Source organism: Mytilus edulis, chromosome 1, assembly GCF_963676685.1.
Source record: "Mytilus edulis chromosome 1, xbMytEdul2.2, whole genome shotgun sequence".
Taxonomy (NCBI): Eukaryota; Metazoa; Mollusca; class Bivalvia; order Mytilida; family Mytilidae; genus Mytilus; species Mytilus edulis.
The window spans coordinates 37310146-37330434 of record NC_092344.1 but is presented as its reverse complement, the minus strand read 5'-3'; the positions used below and the strand labels follow the sequence as shown (position 1 = coordinate 37330434).

At 30.3% G+C, this 20289-nt stretch overlaps 2 protein-coding genes across 2 annotated transcripts; one reads left to right on the top strand and one right to left on the bottom strand.

The window, feature by feature from the left end:
* Positions 1–81: 81 nt before the first annotated feature.
* LOC139512189 (piercer of microtubule wall 1 protein-like) lies at positions 82–3165 on the top strand. The gene is made up of 4 exons (XM_071299606.1): positions 82–207; positions 863–962; positions 1784–1917; positions 2786–3165. The coding sequence occupies exons 1-4, from the start codon at positions 190–192 to the stop codon at positions 2852–2854; spliced, it is 321 nt and encodes a 106-aa protein (XP_071155707.1). The 5' UTR covers positions 82–189; the 3' UTR covers positions 2855–3165.
* Positions 3166–4313: 1148 nt separating this feature from the next.
* Positions 4314–20263, bottom strand: LOC139512178 (transmembrane protein adipocyte-associated 1 homolog). The gene is made up of 11 exons (XM_071299597.1): positions 20137–20263; positions 18527–18736; positions 18116–18248; positions 17340–17429; positions 16834–16906; positions 11345–11424; positions 10326–10469; positions 9168–9228; positions 8138–8240; positions 5417–5497; positions 4314–4909 (listed from the first exon to the last, which is right to left on the bottom strand). The coding sequence occupies exons 2-11, from the start codon at positions 18721–18723 to the stop codon at positions 4639–4641; spliced, it is 1233 nt and encodes a 410-aa protein (XP_071155698.1). The 5' UTR covers positions 18724–18736; positions 20137–20263; the 3' UTR covers positions 4314–4638.
* Positions 20264–20289: the final 26 nt, after the last annotated feature.

Below are 20289 nucleotides of genomic sequence, written 5' to 3'. Positions count from 1 at the left end.
AACGAAGTTTTTCGTGGGGACAAGAAATTACATGTTTTGGAATGACTGTTTGCGATATTCCTCAGAACGCACCTATGATAATATCGGAAGCGGAAGTGTTAGTCGTTAGCAACATACCTTAACAACAACAGTTTAACAAGAGTATATAGTTGCAAGATAAATAGATACCAAATTATCAAACAAATAACAATGGCAGACACTCAGCAGGTAAGAAAAATCTTTAATTTCACAAAAATAATATTAATAGACAATTTCCATCATATATTTATTTAAATGACTTTTTTGTCAATTTTGAAAACCACAAACATGAATTGTTACATATTTTAGTTGTCAATAATTAAACAGTCAGACATGTCAGATATAATGATGGAGTGTTTAACGACCTCGACTGACTTAACAGATGTTCATTATCTTAATCTATAAAAAAAACCTAAAACTACAAAGTACAAGGTCTCCTAAAGTGTACTGTCCATGGTTCTTATATTTTTTCTGCATCATCTGCATGCTTCCTTCTAATTTATGATTGATGATTTTTTTTTAATGGGTTATTTTTGTTTTCAATTTCAATATATTTATAAATGTATATTTGGGGTCACATTTCCTTCCAAACAAACAGTGTAAACAGAATGTTTATATGGTTAATACTAGTCCAAATAATTATGACGTCTGGCAAGGCTATTTTAATTTTTTTCTGGGACGCCTTCCTACGTTATAGGAAGGCGTCCCAGAAAAAAAAATATAATAGCCTTACCAGACGTCATAATTATTTGGACTAGGTTAATACTAAATACAGTTGACAGTTATAATACAAGTGAACATGAAATTCAGAATTTACAGTGTTGTTTTTTTTTTCTTTTCTCAGGAGGCTGTAAATATAGGACCGGGAGGTGTCCCAGACGGAGCAAAAACTTCAGAATACTACAAAACAGATGAACATTTACCACAGAGATTTGACAATCCTGGTTAGTAAACACAATTACAAATGCTACCCATAATGGAGAAACATTGTTTGGAAAAAAAGACACAAATACAATTGAAAATAATACTTTATATACATGTACGGACTAAAGGTTGAGTCATGGAGTTTATAAGTGTCTGTAAAATTTTGTATTAATTCTAAACACACAAAGGTTTCATATCAAAATTTGAAAATACATTTTTCAATTAGTTATTGATGAAGGATTATGAATACATGCATATAGAATAAACTTTGACACAATATAGGATTAGAAGAATTTAAAAAAAACCATCAAATTAAACAACACTATGTTATTTAGAAAGAAGTAATCTAAGGAAATGAAATAGAATTACAAATTCACATAATATGTATTGATTTTTTTTAAATGTTACCATAAATTTTCATGAATGTGTCTAAATCAGCTGGTCATTTAAAACTTATTGTTACACCATTGAATGCCTTAATCCATCTTGTTATTATAATATGTATTTGTATAAGGTTAATTAACGTAATTACCCTTCCTGATTAAATTAACTAAAATATCATTTAAATGCATTCTTGAAATTAGTATCACTATTTTTTGACTTATGGTTATAAATTATCTTTCATTTATTTTTATGGTCAGTTTTATATATTTAAAAAAAAAAAAAATAATTCATTCATATACATTTTGGTGTGGATAAAGAAAAACAAAACATGAGTAGCCAAAATAAAACAAATTCACAATTAAAAAAATGCAATCTTAATTTAAAAAAAGTTCTATTGATGTATCTAAATATGTTGACAAAGTAAAACATATAAAGAAATTTTTCTTATTGATTACAGGATGGTTCCAAGGTTATGGAGGTAAACAACAACATCCAATGTATAGGACGAGTGGTCAAGACTATGGATCACGAGTACCAACAGTACACAATATGCCTAAAAGTTTTCATGGACGAACACAAAAATTCTCAAATGTAAGTTACTCGGTTGATTATGTTACAAATTCTTAACTTTGTTCCATGCTCCAAGATAATGCAATGATTAACTTTACAGATTAATTTAATCTAAATCATATTTCAATTAAAAAATTATTTAACCATGCTTTAGTACAAAAACTACACGTGTTGAATCTCATTTTATATAAGTTATACAGATGATCAAGGTGTTTTCTTGTATAGAGTTACATTAAAAGAGACATCACATATAATTAAGCACATCACCAAATCTATTGTGTCTAAAAAAACTAGATTTTGTGTCAGTCTGAAAGAAAAAAAAGCTTGAAGTCATAATGTTAGGAGCCTGTAATTTCTGCATAATTAGCGTAGCAATTAACTAACTCATCATAGACTCCAGTACTAGAAATCAGAAATATGGGAAGGTGTTTTTAAGTCTAAGTCTGTAATTTTGGCAACAATCGGCAGAGTTGGACCAAGCATAAAAATCAATCTGTTACTCCATTTAGAAAACTCACATACCAATAGGAGCTCAATAAATGTGAAAGTGTTTAGAGCAAAAGTCTGTAACTGTACATGTATAACTATTCATTACAGTATGATAGGCAAGGGTAAAACTCTATGACCCCAACCTTAGTCAGTAGGGCCAACTAAATTAATACATGTACCGGCAACCTTTGTTCTGTATACATGTACTTTTACAGTTGATAAGAGTTAAAATGTCAGTTACATTTGTATGTGTATTCAGAGATGTTTTAGAACTTCTAATGGGATAAATATCAACCAAATATAAAAAAAACAAACATTTTTGTTCCTAATTTTAAAATTAAAATTTATTCATTTTTTTATTACACAAAATAATAATTGTTTTAACCTTTATAATTTTCAGCATCTAGGAAAATGTGGAATGTACAGGAACCACTCAATGAACACTGCTTTGGACCAGAGTAAAGTGTGATAATATTTATTCTAGACAAAAACAATATTTGTGACACTGTAAAAAATTGTTGTTATTGAAGTGTAAATGAGTGAAAATTATATTCTGAATGTAAGGTGTGTGAATGTGTGTGTGGAAGCAACAGAGGTAACAGTGTATGCAAATATTCCTTGAAACACTGGAAAATAACATCATGTTGGAAATCATTTTAATTCAAAAGAGAACACTTCTCAATAAATCTTTGTACAATTGTCAGTTATATACTGTGTGGTGTTTTCTTGTATTGTTGTCTTGTATATCTTACAGAACCAAATAAAACTTGAAAAAAATAACTTTTTTTGTCATTTTAAAATAGTGTACTGCGTCAATGTTAGCTCAATCATCGATTATCACCAAGTGAAAGATTTGTATTGTAAATAGATTTGCCTATTTAAAACTTTGTAGGTGTTTTCTTTTGCTTCCTGAGAAGTGCAAGACCAATGTTTGAATGTCAGTGTATACATCTTTGGTAATAACATTTTTAAAATAATGTTGCATGCACACATTTTCATTTGGCTTTCATATCCTTTTGCATTAATGACATGTAGCATTAAAATTAATATAAGAATAGAATAAATTAAATGATAACAGGAATCACCCAAAATACTGGATACAACATTAAACTGTTGACTCAACACAACAGTCATGTGATAAACCCATAATAATCAATACCACATTTGATTGAATCAACAATCGACACATGAGTACAAGAGTCATGTGATAAAAAAACAGACAAACAACATCTACCAATGCAAGGTCTAGATAGCCTGTCTTATTTCCAGCACAAGTTGTGTTAGGTTAAACCAGTTTTACTGTGTGTTTGTTTATTCAATTATAGGTATAGGTAGGGGGTAGAGATCTCACAAAGTATGTTTAACATAGCCACAATTTGTGCGCTTGTTCCCGAGTCAGGAGCCTCTGACCTTTGTTAGTCTGTATGTGTTTTTAATTTTTGTTCATTTATATGTTAAATTACTTAAGAATCATGTCCATTTTCATTGGACTAGTACACATTTTTGTTAAGGGGCCTGTTAAAGCCTGCCTCTGAGTGCAGGAATTTTTTGCTGTATTGGGCTGTTTTCTGCTCTTTGGTTTAAACGGTTGTTGTCTCTTTGACATATTCCCCATTTCCTTTCTCAATTTTATTATATACACACAAATCTCTATAATCTAGACCCTACTTGTATGTCATAATAACTAAAACACAATTAAAACCTAAACAGTGCAACCACCAAGAGGATGACCACTAATTTGATAAAAAGTCAAATTTATTATATTTCTATTTATTGCCTACTACAATAAATGTTTTATGAAATAACTGTGGCCAAAGTTACTTTTGAAGCTGGTAACACTCTGCTGATATGCATTTCATTTGTTTTAAGGTCACCAAGTGATTAGAATAGAACTTGATTTTGACTATAAGAAGCTCTCAACAAGTATACTTTTAAATATATATTTATTACAAATTCAGCATCACAACATTTACAAACAAAATCAGTATTAAAGCTTCAAAATTGTCTGTCAGTTTTTATCAAGATAACATTTGTTTACAGATGAATCATATTATACTGAAATTTAAAAAGCCAATAATATTGCAACTATTTTGATTTGAAGAACCTCAGGAGTATTATTTGGAAAAAAAGCCCAAAACTATTAATATAAGTATATATCTAGTTGCCATTTGTGAAAACTACGAAAGCCAACATAATTCAAAATGACTGGATTCACTTGGATTTGCGTTAGTGGGAATTCATGACAATATAATACTATGCATTTGCTTGGTACAATGAATTTGATGGAAAACTGGGTGGTCCAAAGTCCTCTGCTATTGCATTCATTGAATTGTCAATCAGTTGGTTCTGAACACTTGTACTTAGAATATTATGGCGATCAAAATGTGTACTGTCATAACTTCCCACAAAACTATCTGTGTCTTCTGCTTTCCTGTTGGCAGCATACGGCATACTAACATTATCGTCTTCTGCTACTTCATCTTGTTGATTTTTATAGGAAAACAATATTCTTGTCTGAGATGTTCTGAAAGGTGTAAATGTTAATCAATTATGTATATATCTACCATAATTAAAACATCCCATACCATACTTAAAACATCCCATAGGTATAAACTCACATTAATTATTCATTTTGCATTTTCATCAATAAAAAGATAGACATAAATACATTTGTGTTCAAAGTCAGCCCAGTTTCATTCTTTCATGTATAATATTTGGTTATGTTTATGAACTATTATCACTTTTCATAATGTTCACAAGAAAATTAAATCATATTTAGCATGTTTAGCTGACCATGACAACCACTAACTTTTCAAAACTTGAAAGCATGCCAATGATAATTTTCCTTACAACACCAATAATATTTAAAATGTAATCTAGTATGCAAACCCTTGTTTCTTCGGAATCCTAATCTTAGTGAACTTCATAATATTTCTTATAATCTTATAAGATAACTGGTAATTGCAATTAATTCTGTGGAAAATAAGCCACATTAGACTGATGAGCTTAAGCGGTTCAACATACAACATACCTTAAAAAATTATGCAGGAACACCATGTAGACTAGAGGTGCAAAACAGGTAAAATAAATATAGGCAGTCAAATCAACCACACTGAAAAATTGATAAGACATATTTATATATGTGTGAACAATGTAGATACTGTAAACCAACTTATTTTCGCGGATACTTTATTTCGCGTTTTACCCTTTCTAGCCCACTTCGCGGCAATTTAATTTCGCGATTTTGTAATTTACCTAATGTAGTTTAATAATGAAAGATCCAAGCTTTACATATCCGCGACGATTTATATTCGCGTTATTTTTCTACTCGCGAAAGTCGCGAAAATAAATCGCTCGCGAAAATAAGTTGGTTTACAGTAATGTGAATAATTTTTAATACAATGATATACATGTATATGTATTTTCTTCTTTCTTAAAATTTTTCTTTATATAATTGGACTTGCACAGTTTTATATTGAAATTAATGTGTATATAATTACAAGATCAGTCTACTTGGCTGAGTGGTCTAGAGCTCTGGACACAGTGCAGGTGGTGTTTTCTCTATATCCTAAGAGCATGAATTTGAATCCCGGCCAAATTTGCAGATTTAACATTGTTTTGCGGATTTTAAGAATCATTAAGAATATAATATCTATTTTTCAGCTGTGTTTCACCTTCACTGGTGATCTAATGAATGTATCTGTCTTGGAGTTGTCACTTGTTAAGATGTACTTATATATTTATATTATATGTATATTTTTTGTTTCAAATTTATATCAATGCAATACATAATGCTGCGTTTAACTTCAACAAATAGTATTTAAAAGAGGAAGAGCCTATACTGATCAAAGTGCAAAACTTGAAATATGTAAAACATGCACAAATCTTTTAAATTATTTAAATTACAAACGAAAGTGAACCAACGCCTGGTGAATCTGTGGTACCGTAGAGTTCCTAAAGTGGATACCTAGGGTATGCAGGGTCGTTATGATAAAAACATAAAATGTAGAGAGTCTTATAACAACAACACTTTAAGGACTGTGGCAGAAATTTTATTGATTAGCACAATGAGCTTTCACTTTCAGTTTCAGCTGCTATTTATAACATTACTTACCATAGTAACATTCTGACGTTTAAATTTTTACAACCCGATGATTTTATACTTCAGCATGATATTATGTATTGTTTTCATACTGATGACGGTGTCCTAGGCACTGAAACATGTCAATCAATAAAATTTCTGCAGCAGTCCCTAAAGTGTTGTTTTTATAAGACTCTCTACATTTTAAATTAATTGTATAATGGACTACTATTGGGATTGAATAATATGAATTTCCATACATGTATATATATTTCCAATTTTGTAGTAAAAGGATATTTCAATTGCTGTCATATTTATAATTTGGTTATCTGGTTCCTGAGATGGCAGGACCAATATCAAGCAAACCATGATAAAACATTCCCTCCATCCCCCCAATAATTTTTCTTTTTAAATAAATTGATTTTTACTGTTTTGTTTATACCAGTCACTGCAGTCAGTAGTATGATGTGATTTGTTTCAATTTTCACAGTCATAATTTATCATTTACTATAATACACTATACCTAAGTTAAAGTTAACAACTTGAATTTCTTATTTATGATTTACAACAACATATAAAGACACAAATATTCATAGTGATACATGTTTTCCATTCGTTTGATGTGTTTTGAGTTTTGACTTTGCCATTTGTTTATAGTCTTTTCATTTGAATTTTACTCAGAGTTTGGTATTTTGTTATTTTACTTTTACAGTGACTTGACTGTTAGTGTTGCTCTCCACCAATTGCAACTCATTCAAAATTTTGACCAAATTGCTATTTGTTTTATAAAATCAAATTGTTCAACTGGTCAGAATATTGAACAAATTGTTCAGTCAAAATGTGAAAGTGCAAGGTGATAAAATAAAATATACTTACAATCCTATAAGACTTGTACTCCACTTAAATGATGTTATTACTAAATTTGTCTATCAATCTGTATAGTTATATTATAGCCATTACCATACTAAAGGTGAACTGTTTTATTTTGAATTGCTATAAAAATGTCCAAACTAAGCTTTTATATAGTTTTTCTTTCGAAAAGGATTTTATATTTATAAGAATCATATATCATTTAAAATAATACATCATATATTCAGTAAAATACGTGTGAAATAACAATATGCTATTGATAAGTTTCCTTGGGGAGATAACCTAAAATACTATTCTTTTGAATAAAGATTTTTTGAAACCAAAAAAGATTATCTCCCCTTCCTACAAACATATTGCAATTTCACAAATATTTTACTGAATATGAAATGTTTTTATTCACATAATGTGTGATTCTTATGAATATAGAATACTTTTCGAAAGAAAAACTATATAAAAGCTTAGTTTGGACATTTTTATAGCAATTAAAAATAAAACAGTTCACCTTTAGTATTGTAATGGCTATAATGTAACTATACAGATTGATAGACTGATTAGGTAATACCATCAATAAAGTGGAGTTAAAGTCTTATAGGATTGTAAGTATGTTTTATTTTATCACCTTGCACTTTCACGACTTGACTGTGGTTTTCTACAGCAGTTGGTTCAAATTTCTGACCAGTTGAACAATTTGGTTTAATAAAACAAATTGCAATTTGGTCAAAATTTTGAATGAATTGCAATTGGTGGATAGCAACACTAACAGTCAAGTCACTGTAATACATGAGAAAATATTAAACTTACCACATGCCATTGACTATATTTTTATACAACAAGCCACTTCCAACAGCCTGTGTCAGGTTTAACATGGCAAGAAAAAAACAATACCAATAAAAGGATTTCTTGGCTGAAATAGAATTTGTCATCAATGAATAATTTAATTTTGGATGTAACACATGTTCTGATTGGCTGACGTTATTTAGTTATGAGCCCATAGACATAATTTAGTCATGTGACCGTGACGTCATCAACGGTTTTTCATGGTTTTCTACGGTTTAAAATGGAATTTAGAATTAAATTATAAGAAATGACTGTAATATTTTTTATCTGTCTATTCGAAATAACATAAAAAATGTGGTGTACACTGTTAAATAACCCGCTACACGCGTTATTCAGTGTGCACCAAATTTTTTATGTTATTTCTTCATAGACATAAAAAAATATTACAGTCATTCCTTAAATCAATTTACAGTACATTGTACTTATTATTTTGTATACAAATATCTGAATTTAAAATCCAACTTTAAATTTCTTATCTATAAATAATTAACATGCAGAATTATTTTTTTTATAATGAACACTGAATCATATTTGATGTGTTACATTTCCACGATGCAATAAATGAATATTTGAATTAAAACTTTCCCTACAATTATTCTTCATAAACTGTGCAAAGGAACTCATTTGAATACTTTTGATTCATTTATTTTCAAATAAATTAATAAAAACAAGAATGTGTCCCCAGTACACGGATGCCCCATCCGCACTATCATTTTCTATGTCCAATGGACCATGAAAATGGGGTAAATTCTCTAATTTGGCATTAAAATTAGAAAGATCATATCATAGGGAACATGTGTACTAAGTTTCAAGTTGATTGGACGTCAACTTCATCAAAAACTACCTAGACCAAAAACTTTAACCAAAACTTTAACCTGAAGTGGGACGCACGGCAGACAGACGAACGAACGGACGAATGGCCAGACGCACAGACCAGAAAACATAATGCCAATAAAACAGGCATAAAAATGCATAATGAATACATAAAACTTACGTGGAAGAGCCAGCTTCTCTTTCAACGAAGTCCACGGTAAAATAAATATACATGTATACACCTTTAAAAGAAATAAAAGGTTAACAATTATGGAAACAGATTTTCTTTTGTATAGTAAAGATAGTTATAAAGATTTTGAAATAATAAGAAGTGCAAAAAAAGTTCTATTATACTGCATGAAAACCTCGTTTTTTAGAAAAACAAATATCTATTATTAGCTAAAGCAATATACTGTTATTTACAAATCAGACCATAATGGTTATGGAAACTTTGAATACACCAAACCTGGTACTGGTAAAAGAGCTGTTCCTTTGCTTTTTGTATGGTTTATTGCTGTGCATGTACTGATTTTGTGTCTTGTTTGGATACCCTATATCCTTTTTTTTCAATTATATATACCTTTTTTCAAATTACATGATTGATTTTCATTGTTTAATACCACTTTCTACACTATTGGTTATATCATGCTGGTAAGTTTTTATTTTAGAAAAAGTATCAGAAGTAAAGCAGACTATTTTAAAGTGGTAGAACTAAAAAGCTTTACCTATTAACACAGATAAATTGTTCTTTTACTGCTTTATTTTACTGTTATTGCTTATAAATTCAGTTCAATATATTGGTTTTTTTTATAGGAGGAGGGCATAATGATTTTTCAAGTCAGTAACATGATAATATTATGGGTGAATGAAGTTTACAATGAAGCTCTGGTCACATCATCTTGAAACTTAGCACACATGTTAAATATGATGTACACTTTTTAAAATGCATGTCAAATTAGGGTTTGGACCCAGATTTAGTAGTTTACTTAAGGTGGTACCCAACACTTTCACTAAAATTAATTTGGCTCGTTTAATTTTCATAAAATTTTGTCAAAGTATTTACTTTGAGACTTTAATAAAAATATAAAAATTTAAAAAATTTTGAACCAACAGTTTTGTCAGAAAAAATACACTGGTTATATAGCAATTTGACAAACACCAATTTTGATCATTGAGAAGCTTAATATTTCTTTTACAACACAACGTAATTAAAGCGTTTAGCTAACTTTACAGAGTTATCTCCCTGTAGTGTTAGGTACCACCTTAACATAATGTAAATGCATTTATTTGCAATGTTTACCTATATCTTTTATTCATTAAACAAACTATCTTCTCTTACCACAAAAAAGAATAATGAACTAGTCAGCCAAAAGATCATGCCTCCATGTCCAAATATATCATAATCTATTGCTGTGACATTTATGCCTTGACCTGGTTTCTGGACATGGAATTTAGGATCCGGACTTGTGAATTCTAGTGTACCCTGAATAATGTACAACAAAACATAAGATAGTTTTTTTACATACAGTAGTTCCAATGATTGATCATAGGATGAACTAGTTACATATGATTAAGGAATTTGATTTAATTAATCAATGGTTCAAGACGAAACTAGCACTCCCATGTTAGTGAGGAGTGGTTAAGTTTTCACAAAAATGTTTGACTTTTATAATCTTTTTTTCCAATGTCAGAAGCTTGTAATTTAGTTGTTTGTGATGACTGCTGTCTGTCATATTTGTTTCATTTTTGTTATCCATACATCAAGTTGTTGGATTTCACTCTTGTTTTGTATTTTGCCCTGTTGAGGTCTTTTTAATCTGACTTTACAGTAGGGGTTATTGTAATTGTCCAAAAAAAAGTTTGGAGATCAATAATTGCTGTAATCCATGTCATTTTGGACTCGGGTGGATGATTGTCCCATTGAAAATTTTCCACTTTCTCCTTATTCTTATACTATAATCTCATATTGTGACTTTTTCTTTATTGCACTAACAACTGAAATCATGAGCTTTCTTGTTTTTCCAACTGTTTCAAACAAAAACTGAAATAAGAATGCAGTAGACTGGAGTCACACTGCCTTATCCATCATTTTCTTTTTCGTCAAAAATGTCTAACATATATTTTAACTTTTATTCAAGTTTTGTTTAATTTATCAAATTGAAACATAAACTTATCAGTTTTAAGGAATTTCAGTCAATTATGACAAAGACGAAAATTTAAAATGGTTTCAATTTGTATTTACACCATACAACATTTTGTAAAAAAAAATAATAAACATTTGAAATCATATTTTTTTTGCTTTTTTTAAACACCAATTAAGACTTGACATTAGTTAACTGCATAATGTATATTTTATACCTGTGTAACTGAATAAATCAAAGCAATACATGTAGTTGCTAGCAAAACTCTCTGGATGCTTTTATTACTGTCAAGATGACCTGAAAAATTAAAATTTACTACATATACAATTTTTAAGCACACAACCAAAGATATTCATTATAAGTTAAGGTTGATTTTTTTATGAATATAGATAAAAACCAGCTTTATATGACTGCAGAGATCGAACCCTGAACAGTCGGGACAAGTATGGACACTACAATCAAGCTTGATATAGCTCTGAATTTGGATTGTGATTAAATAGTTGATACAGCATAGGTTTCTGACACAGAATGAATGTGGTCAAATAAATTTAACAATTTTTATTTTGCTTTTGAGAAATACACTATGCTGTTGAAAATTAATTGAAGATATTTGAAGAAATATTCTTTTTAATTTCTGAAATTTGAAATGAGAAAAATTGTACTCATACAGTCATGGTTAAAATTAATATTAATTAATTGTAACTTCTAAAAATAGTTTTACAGCTAATGATCTCAAGACAATAATAATTTCTTAATTATAATATGTATTTAAAACACAGTATTTGATGTTTCTAGAAACAGTTTAAAAATTTTATACTAGAACTAGTAAACAAATAGCAAAGAGTACCAACATAATGAAACAAAGCTGAAGAAATTGTACTGTATTAACCATGAAACCCTTGTTTTTCCCCTTTTTTGCCTCTAATTCCTAAACAGATTGAGTCATGACATATACTATAACTCCACAACTCCACAACTCCAATCCTAACCATTCTTTTGTGGTGTGGAAAATTGTGATACAATTTCAGGCAATTTTATACACTGTTCCACAAGTTATTGTCTGGACACTAGAAAAAAATGTTTATTTGGGCCCCTTTTATACCCCTTATTCCTAAACCAAAGGACCCATAACCCCCAAATTCAATCCAAACCTTCCTTTTTGTGGTTTCAAACTTTGTGTTTAAATTTCAAAGATTTATATTTACTTATACCAAAGTTATTGGCAAATTTCCAATTATGCTAAAATTATTGGCAAACTTCCAATTATACTGAAGTTATTGGCAAATTTTCAATGGAGTTGATTAAGTACTAAACTTGCATATATTGGCAAATTACAAAATACAAATATTTAAAAGCAGTGTCAATTTGTTCAAACATTACTTGTGAATTACCTCCCTTACACTGCTTTCAAATTGTCTTTACTGTCCTTTAGGCCACGGTTTTTTAATTTGTTGGTTTACGGATTTTCTCCATGAAAAAGTCGGGTTTATCGGTCGGAAAAAAAAATCTTTCAAGACAGAAAAATGTGCAAAATAAATATATTTCACCTTTCTAATAATGTTTGTTATGCTATTTTGTCATCATTTCTTAAATTTTAGTTCGATAAAATATTTAATGCTCAGCTGTCATAAACATCGCATGACATTGTCTTATAATTTTCCGTTAAAAGGGGGGGGTGCACGGACAAAGACGAAATTAAATCGTCACTTCACTAACAAAACAAGAGGCTCTCAAGAGCCTGAATCGCTCACCTTAATTCTTTTGGTTAAATCTCTCATCAATGATTATTTTGGCTTTTCAATTTATTTAAATGTTTTTTGGATCGTCCTATTTTCTTCAAAAGCCAAAAAAAATAATCATTTTCTCCTATGTTCTATTTTAGCCATAGGAGCTATGTTTCTTGACATACAAGGAACTCTCACCCCATATGGAATTTACTGACCCCATATATACCGTATTAGGTCTATAATTTATACTAGATACTCTGAAACTCATTTAGCCTAAGTTTGGCTGAAATTGCTACAGCAGTTTCAAAGGAGAAGATTTTTTAAAGTAAGTCAACATGATGAACAAATTGTGAAAAAAGTCTTTAAAGGGCAATAACTCCTTAAGGGGTCAATTGACCATTTTGGTCAAATTGACTTAATTGAAGATCTTACTTTGCTGAACATTATTGCTGTTTACAGTTTATTTCTATCTATAATTATATTCAAGATAATAAACAAAAACAGCAAAATTTCCTTAAAATTATCAATTCAGGGGCAGCAACCCAACAACAGGTTGTCTGATTCATCTGAAAATTTCAGGGCAGATAGATCTTGACCTGATAAACAATATTACCCACGTCAGATTTGCTATAAATGCTTTGGTTTTTGAGTTATAAGCCAAAAACTGCATTTGACCCCTATGTTCTATTTTTAGCAATGGCGACCATGTTTGTTGATAGATCATAACTTCGGATACAATTTACAAACTAGATACCCTAAGGAACATTCAGTTAAAGTTTGGAAGTATTTGGCCCAGTAGTTTCAGAGGAGAAGATTTTTGTAAAAGATTACTAAGATTTACGAAAAATGATTAAAAATTGACTATAAAGGGCAATAACTCCTAAAGGGGTCAACTGACCATTTCCGCCATGTTGACTTATTTGTAAATCTTACTTTGCTGAACATTATTGCTGTTTACAGTTTATCTCTATCTATAATAATATTCAAGATAATAACCAAAAACAGCAAAATTTCTTTAAAATTACCAATTCAGGGGCAGTAACCCAACAACAGGTTGTCTGATTCATCTGAAAATTTCAAGGCAGATAGATCTTGACCTGATAAACAGTATTATCCAATGTGAGATTTGCTCTAAATGCTTTGGTTTTTGAGTTATAAGCCAAAAACTGCATTTGACCCCTATGTTCTATTTTTAGCAATGGCGACCATGTTTGTTGATAGATCACAACTTCGGATACAATTTACAAACTAAATACCATAAGGAACATTCAGTTAAAGTTTGGAAGTATTTGGCCCAGTAGTTTCAGAGGAGAAGATTTTTGTAAAAGATTACTAAGATTTACGAAAAATGGTTAAAAATCGACTATAAAGGGCAATAACTCCTAAAGGGGTCAACTGACCATTTCCGTCATGTTGACTTATTTGTAAATCTTACTTTGCTGAACATTATTCCTGTTTGCAGTTTATCTCTATCTATAATAATATTCAAGATAATAACCAAAAACAGCAAAATTTCCTTAAAATTACCAGTTCAGGGGCAGCAACCCAATAACAGGTTGTCTGATTCATCTGAAAATTTCAGGGCAGATAGATCTTGACCTGATAAACAATATTACTCCATGTCAGATTTGCTCTAAATGCTTTGGTTTTTGAGTTATAAGCCAAAAACTGCATTTGACCCCTATGTTCTATTTTTAGCAATGGCGACAATGTTTGTTGATAGATCATAACTTCGGATACAATTTACAAACTAGATACCCTAAGGAACATTCAATTAAAGTTTGGAAGTATTTGGCCCAGTAGTTTCAGAGGAGAAGATTTGTGTAAAAGATTAATAAGATTTACGAAAAATGGTTAAAAATTGACTATAAAGGGCAATAACTCCTAAAGGGGTCAACTGACCATTTCCGTCATGTTGACTTATTTGTAAATCTTACTTTGCTGAACATTATTCCTGTTTACAGTTTATCTCTATCTATAATAATATTCAAGATAATAACCAAAAACAGCAAAATTTCCTTAAAATTACCAATTCAGGGGCAGCAACCCAACAACGAGTTGTCTGATTCATCTGAAAATTTCAGGGCAGATAGATCTTGACCTGATAAACAATATTACCCAGTCAGATTTGCTCTAAATGCTTTGGTTTTTGAGTTATAAGCCAAAAACTGCATTTGACCCCTATGTTTTATTTTTAGCAATGGCGACCATGTTTGTTGATAGATCAAAACTTCGGATACAATTTATAAATTAGATACCCTAAGGAACATTCAGTTAAAGTTTGAAAGTATTTGGCCCAGTAGTTTCAGAGGAGAAGATTCTTGAAATAGTTTACGACGACAGACGACGGACGCCAAGTGATGGCATAAGCTCACTTGTCCCTTTGGGACAGGTGAGCTAAAAACAGAGAATCCCTTAGCTCTTAATCAATTCCAGAAAACTTACTGAATAATGATCTTCAAGCACGAAAACTGGTATTAAAGGAAGAAAATGTAAAAACGTCGTACGAAAATATGTTTCAACACAAGTGTCAAAAACGTAATAGACTCGTCCAGTGGAAAAACGAGAACATCGGGTAAATCTGTTGTCATGCATTCCCGTTTTTTATCCAAATGGACGATATTTTTTTTTATTATCTATGAAACAAGAAAATTTCCTATGATCTGTTAATATTCAGTACTTTTAACTTGATGTCTTGAACTTCCACCTGTCCACATTTGGACAAGTCTATTTCTATGAGATGATGCATCTTACGGACTGAAGACAAATAAGGGAAACGAACTTATTGTGTAATTGGTTTTAAACACAGGTTTCGTTCCTCAAACTTATTTCCGCAAAAGACATTTCAAGGTCAGTGATAATTGATTTGTCTATTTTTAGAAATGTAAACTAGAAGTTTTATTTTTTCACAACAGAAAGTGTTATCAATGCTTTTAGTGATTAATGCATTTCTTTCATATTTTAATTATTTTTCAGGGAAAATGAATTTGTAAGGGTTGGCGGGAATAAAAAGCATGAAAAGTCAATTTTATTTTTATTCTGGAAATCGGCGAAATCGGGTCGGCGGATCCGTAAACCAACAAATTAAAAAATCCTGGCCTTAACCTGAAAAAAACCCTTGCTTTTCCCATTTTTCCCCAAAATTCATAAATGGTTTGAGCCATAACCCCCAAAGTCCATCCTAACCATCCCTTACTAGTATGGAATCTTGTGGTATAATTTCAGAAAGATTCATACACTTTTACTCAAGTTAAGCTTCCTTTTGTGGCTATAAACATGGTATTAAAATCTTATTCATTTCTTTTTACTTATAGTAAAGTTATTATCCGGAAACCATCTGTATTCGAATGACGCTGACGACGATGACGCTGCCAATTTGATACCAATATACGACCGCAAAAAAATTTGCAGTTGTATAAAAAATGCATATATAAAAACCTTGCAGATACCAAACAGTAAATCCAAAACATTAAAAGATTGCAACACTATAAAATATTTATCAAAAGTTTTTACAATTTGCTTGAAAAGAAGATTGTTACAGTCAACTAAACAATTTTAGTTTCAAGAGTTTCAATGAGTATGTAGCTTAAGGTAATATCTTTGGTTAGTAGCTTGAAATCTGAACCGTGAAGTCACTGTTCGGCTAGGTGAACTACCCTCCTTTAAGAGTAGACTAGTCAGACAGATAACCAATCTATCTGCCTGTAGGAATACACTACTTCGAAAGGAGGGCAGTACACCTTACCTAACAATGACTTCATGGTTCAGCTAGCAGGCAAGCTAACCAAAGATATTACCTTTAGCTATATACTCATTGAAATCGGCTCTAATTGAAAAAAGTGGAAACTCACTATAACTATTTCTCATTTCTTGTCATGAATTCACATTTTTATGATAATTATTAAACTGTAACTTTCAGTTGTCAGTAATTTAAAAGTGTATTTCAGCATAGGAATATACAAATAAAGAGTTTACTTACCAAATGCAATTCCAAATATAACAATGGACATTTCCATTGCCAACAGAAAAAATCTAAGTATCAACCATATTGCCTGCAAAAAAAATATCATACTTCAGTTATTACAATTTTCAAAAAAACTCTATGAATATGATTGAGTTATCTCCCTTTTGTAATTTTTGTTGTGGCTTTTTTTCAGGTGAGTTCTAAAAAATTTATCTCAGTTAAATGGAATCAAAAGCAAACTTTGTGTTACAAGTACTTGTCTATCCTTCAAATTAAAATAACATTAAAAGAAACATATTTAGAAAAGATAAAGGGGAGATAATTCAAATTTTGAAAAAAAAATAATCTTTTAAATATACTTTTACAGGTAAATATTACTTACATCTTCAAGTGAATAAACATGACTTCCATAAGAATGACCCCTTACTGTTTAACTGAGATAAAAAAAGGTCTACAGTGTTTGTAAATAAATTAAAAAAACATGACTTGCATAAGAATATACATTGTAAATATAGGTGTACCTTGTCTGCATTATCCCCAGCAGGGTTTGCAGCGTTTACTGTCATTGCTACAATACATCGTAACACACTAATAATTGCTACTGTTAAAACCTGGAAAATAAAATAAAATAAACATATATCTTAATACTGTGATAATAACTATTGTCTGAACTTTAAACTACATGTATAAAATACTACAAAGAAACATTGCGAGACCATGACAATAGTCAATAGTACGATTGTTTGCTTAACTTCATAAAGAATAGTTTTAATGCATTATGATATTTTTGAAGCAGAAATACAACTTGCCTTTATATTTTGATAGTATAAAATGACAAATTTAAACAAAACCATGAACTGAACTGAAGATGCATGGCCAATAAACCTGTTCACTGGTTCACCAAATTTTGGAAATTGTTGCTATTTATCACATTTGGTTTCCTAATTTATTTTTTATTACCTATCTTAAAAAGTTTTACATTTTTCATTTCAGGTCCTCAATTAGCTTGCTATATATGCCTTATAAGTTTTGGCTATTTGCTATTCGTTGAAGGCTGTATGGTGACCTATATTGGCTAATTTCTACATCATTTAGTCTCTGGTTGAGTGTTATCTCAAACTATTTCTTCTTATTCTTATATAAAGTCCATCGGATTGAATAAGTTTATGCCAGTTCTGCAAACAATGACAAATATTATAAATTCACTACGTAACCATTCTCCTTAAAATAAAGCTGGACAAAACACTGTTTACTTCAGACAGGTTTCATTAAGAAGATCAATAACTATTTTACATACCATAACATAGAAAGCTGTGAAAATTGGGCTGTCTGTGCTCCTTAGTTTTGTAATGGCAGTTTTCATCTTCCAAATAAGGAACATTAGGAAAAGGGCATTTGGCCCTAAAATGATCAGATCCCATATTCTTATGCTGCAATAGAAAAATTTGCTTTTATATATAAATAATGTCTACACAAAGAAAACATTGTCAGGCAGTCTTGATTTTTCATTACTACGTATTAACCTTGTTATACTTTTTTTTAGTATTTTTGACTTTATTGTGTCAATTCATAAATGGGAAATACAAATACCAATACTGTGTCTATTATGAAAATTCTCAGCCTCTTTACAGTTTTAAAACAATTAAGCACTTTTCCTACCAAAAATTATAACTTTAGCCTGAAACTAGTTATAAATTTATTCATGTACCTTGAATATGAAATGTCATCATACAATATAGCCTGACATATAGGTTCACTGATCTCTACGTCAGGTATATTTGGTCCGTATGGTGTGATGGTAGTTCCATTACTGGACAACAGCTTTAACACATTGCTGTTAAACTTGTTCAGTTGATTGTGTTCTGGGCTTGACTGGGAGAAATGGACTGTACCTGGATCGGACATCAATAAACTCAATCTGTAATTGTAATATCAAAATGACTGCTTGCAAAAGTATTCATTGAGGATGGCTATAATAAATGTACACATAAGGGAACAAAACACTGTTATAAATATATGTATACACTTATTAACATGAACATAATTTGCATACATGTTCATTTGTATATATACACATTGTATATTAATCTAAAGAAAACGTTCAAGTAATTTACATTATGTAACTAAGTCAACTTCCTTGAAGGATGTGATTTTATATTCTTTATTCATGACTGTACATATACAAGTACTATTAATTTTCTTTAAATTATCTCTTGATACATGTATATAACTAATATATTTTTCTTAACAGACCTACCAACTTTATATTCCTATCAGAGGTGTTTACTTGACATGAATTTTGAAATTCTTTGTTTCATAAACTGAACACCTCTTAACATTTGCATATGAAGAGGGTAGTAATGGGGGTACCTTCAAGACATATTATGGTAAAATTTTTTGCCAAATGACGTTAACAGTAATTTTTAGTGCATAACAATAAAATGTACACTTTCTTTTAGACAATAAAAAAATCACCTGAATTTGATTAATCACCCTATTTTTTTCCCAAAAATATAAACAGTAACGATATTAATGTGAGACTTCTGACAAATCACGATAAGGATATTTGGATGAAGTAAAATTTTAACCAATTTGACGCTAAGGGTAAGACTAAGCTGAAAATGACCATTTGACGCCTGACGTGAAATGTCTCTATTTCCTTAAATTATCTCTACCAGGAATATTCATTTCTTAATTTGGCGTATAAATATTGGCATATACGCTTGGACTCAGTTATGCTGTTTCACACATATATATCTAGATTTCGCGCCTTTTCTCTTTGTCGAGAAAAATTTACTGATCAAATCGACATGTATATTTTGCATTCAAGATATGTAATTAAATGCAGTGATTTAACATTTTCATATTTGTAAAGAGATCATTTTTTCAGAGATCCAGAGACCATGATTTACATGACCAGAGTTGTCACGTATTAAACTGATCAGAACAATTTCTCATCCCATGCTTTTTGTTTTATTTAGGTATTATTAAGACACTTTTTATGTTCGTATGAGTAGAGCGAAGAAAAACATAAATAAATATTAAACATGTATTTTATGGGATCCGGTATGATTTTATTTAATGGCAGACAAATTTGCATACAAGTATACTTATCTCTAGTTATGAGAAAAAAAGGTAACTTTTAGAAATGGTCTGGTTAGTACACTGCTGAAATTGAAATTTGAAAAAAGGGGTGGAGTGTTGTCAATTTTAACACTAACATTTTAATGATTTGTACTAATCTTTTCAACTTATTACAGATTTCTCTACATATGCTATAGGTGAATTTTCTTCTATACACAACAAGGACATCCTTACCAAAAAATAGAAACTACAGGAAATAGATAACTAAGTAAAAATAGACATTTGCGTCAAAATCATTAATTTGTTTTTCTACTTGCTCATGAACGTGCTTTACAAGTAACGTATTTGATCCATATGTTTCAAACGCTCAAGAGATGTGTAGTATTA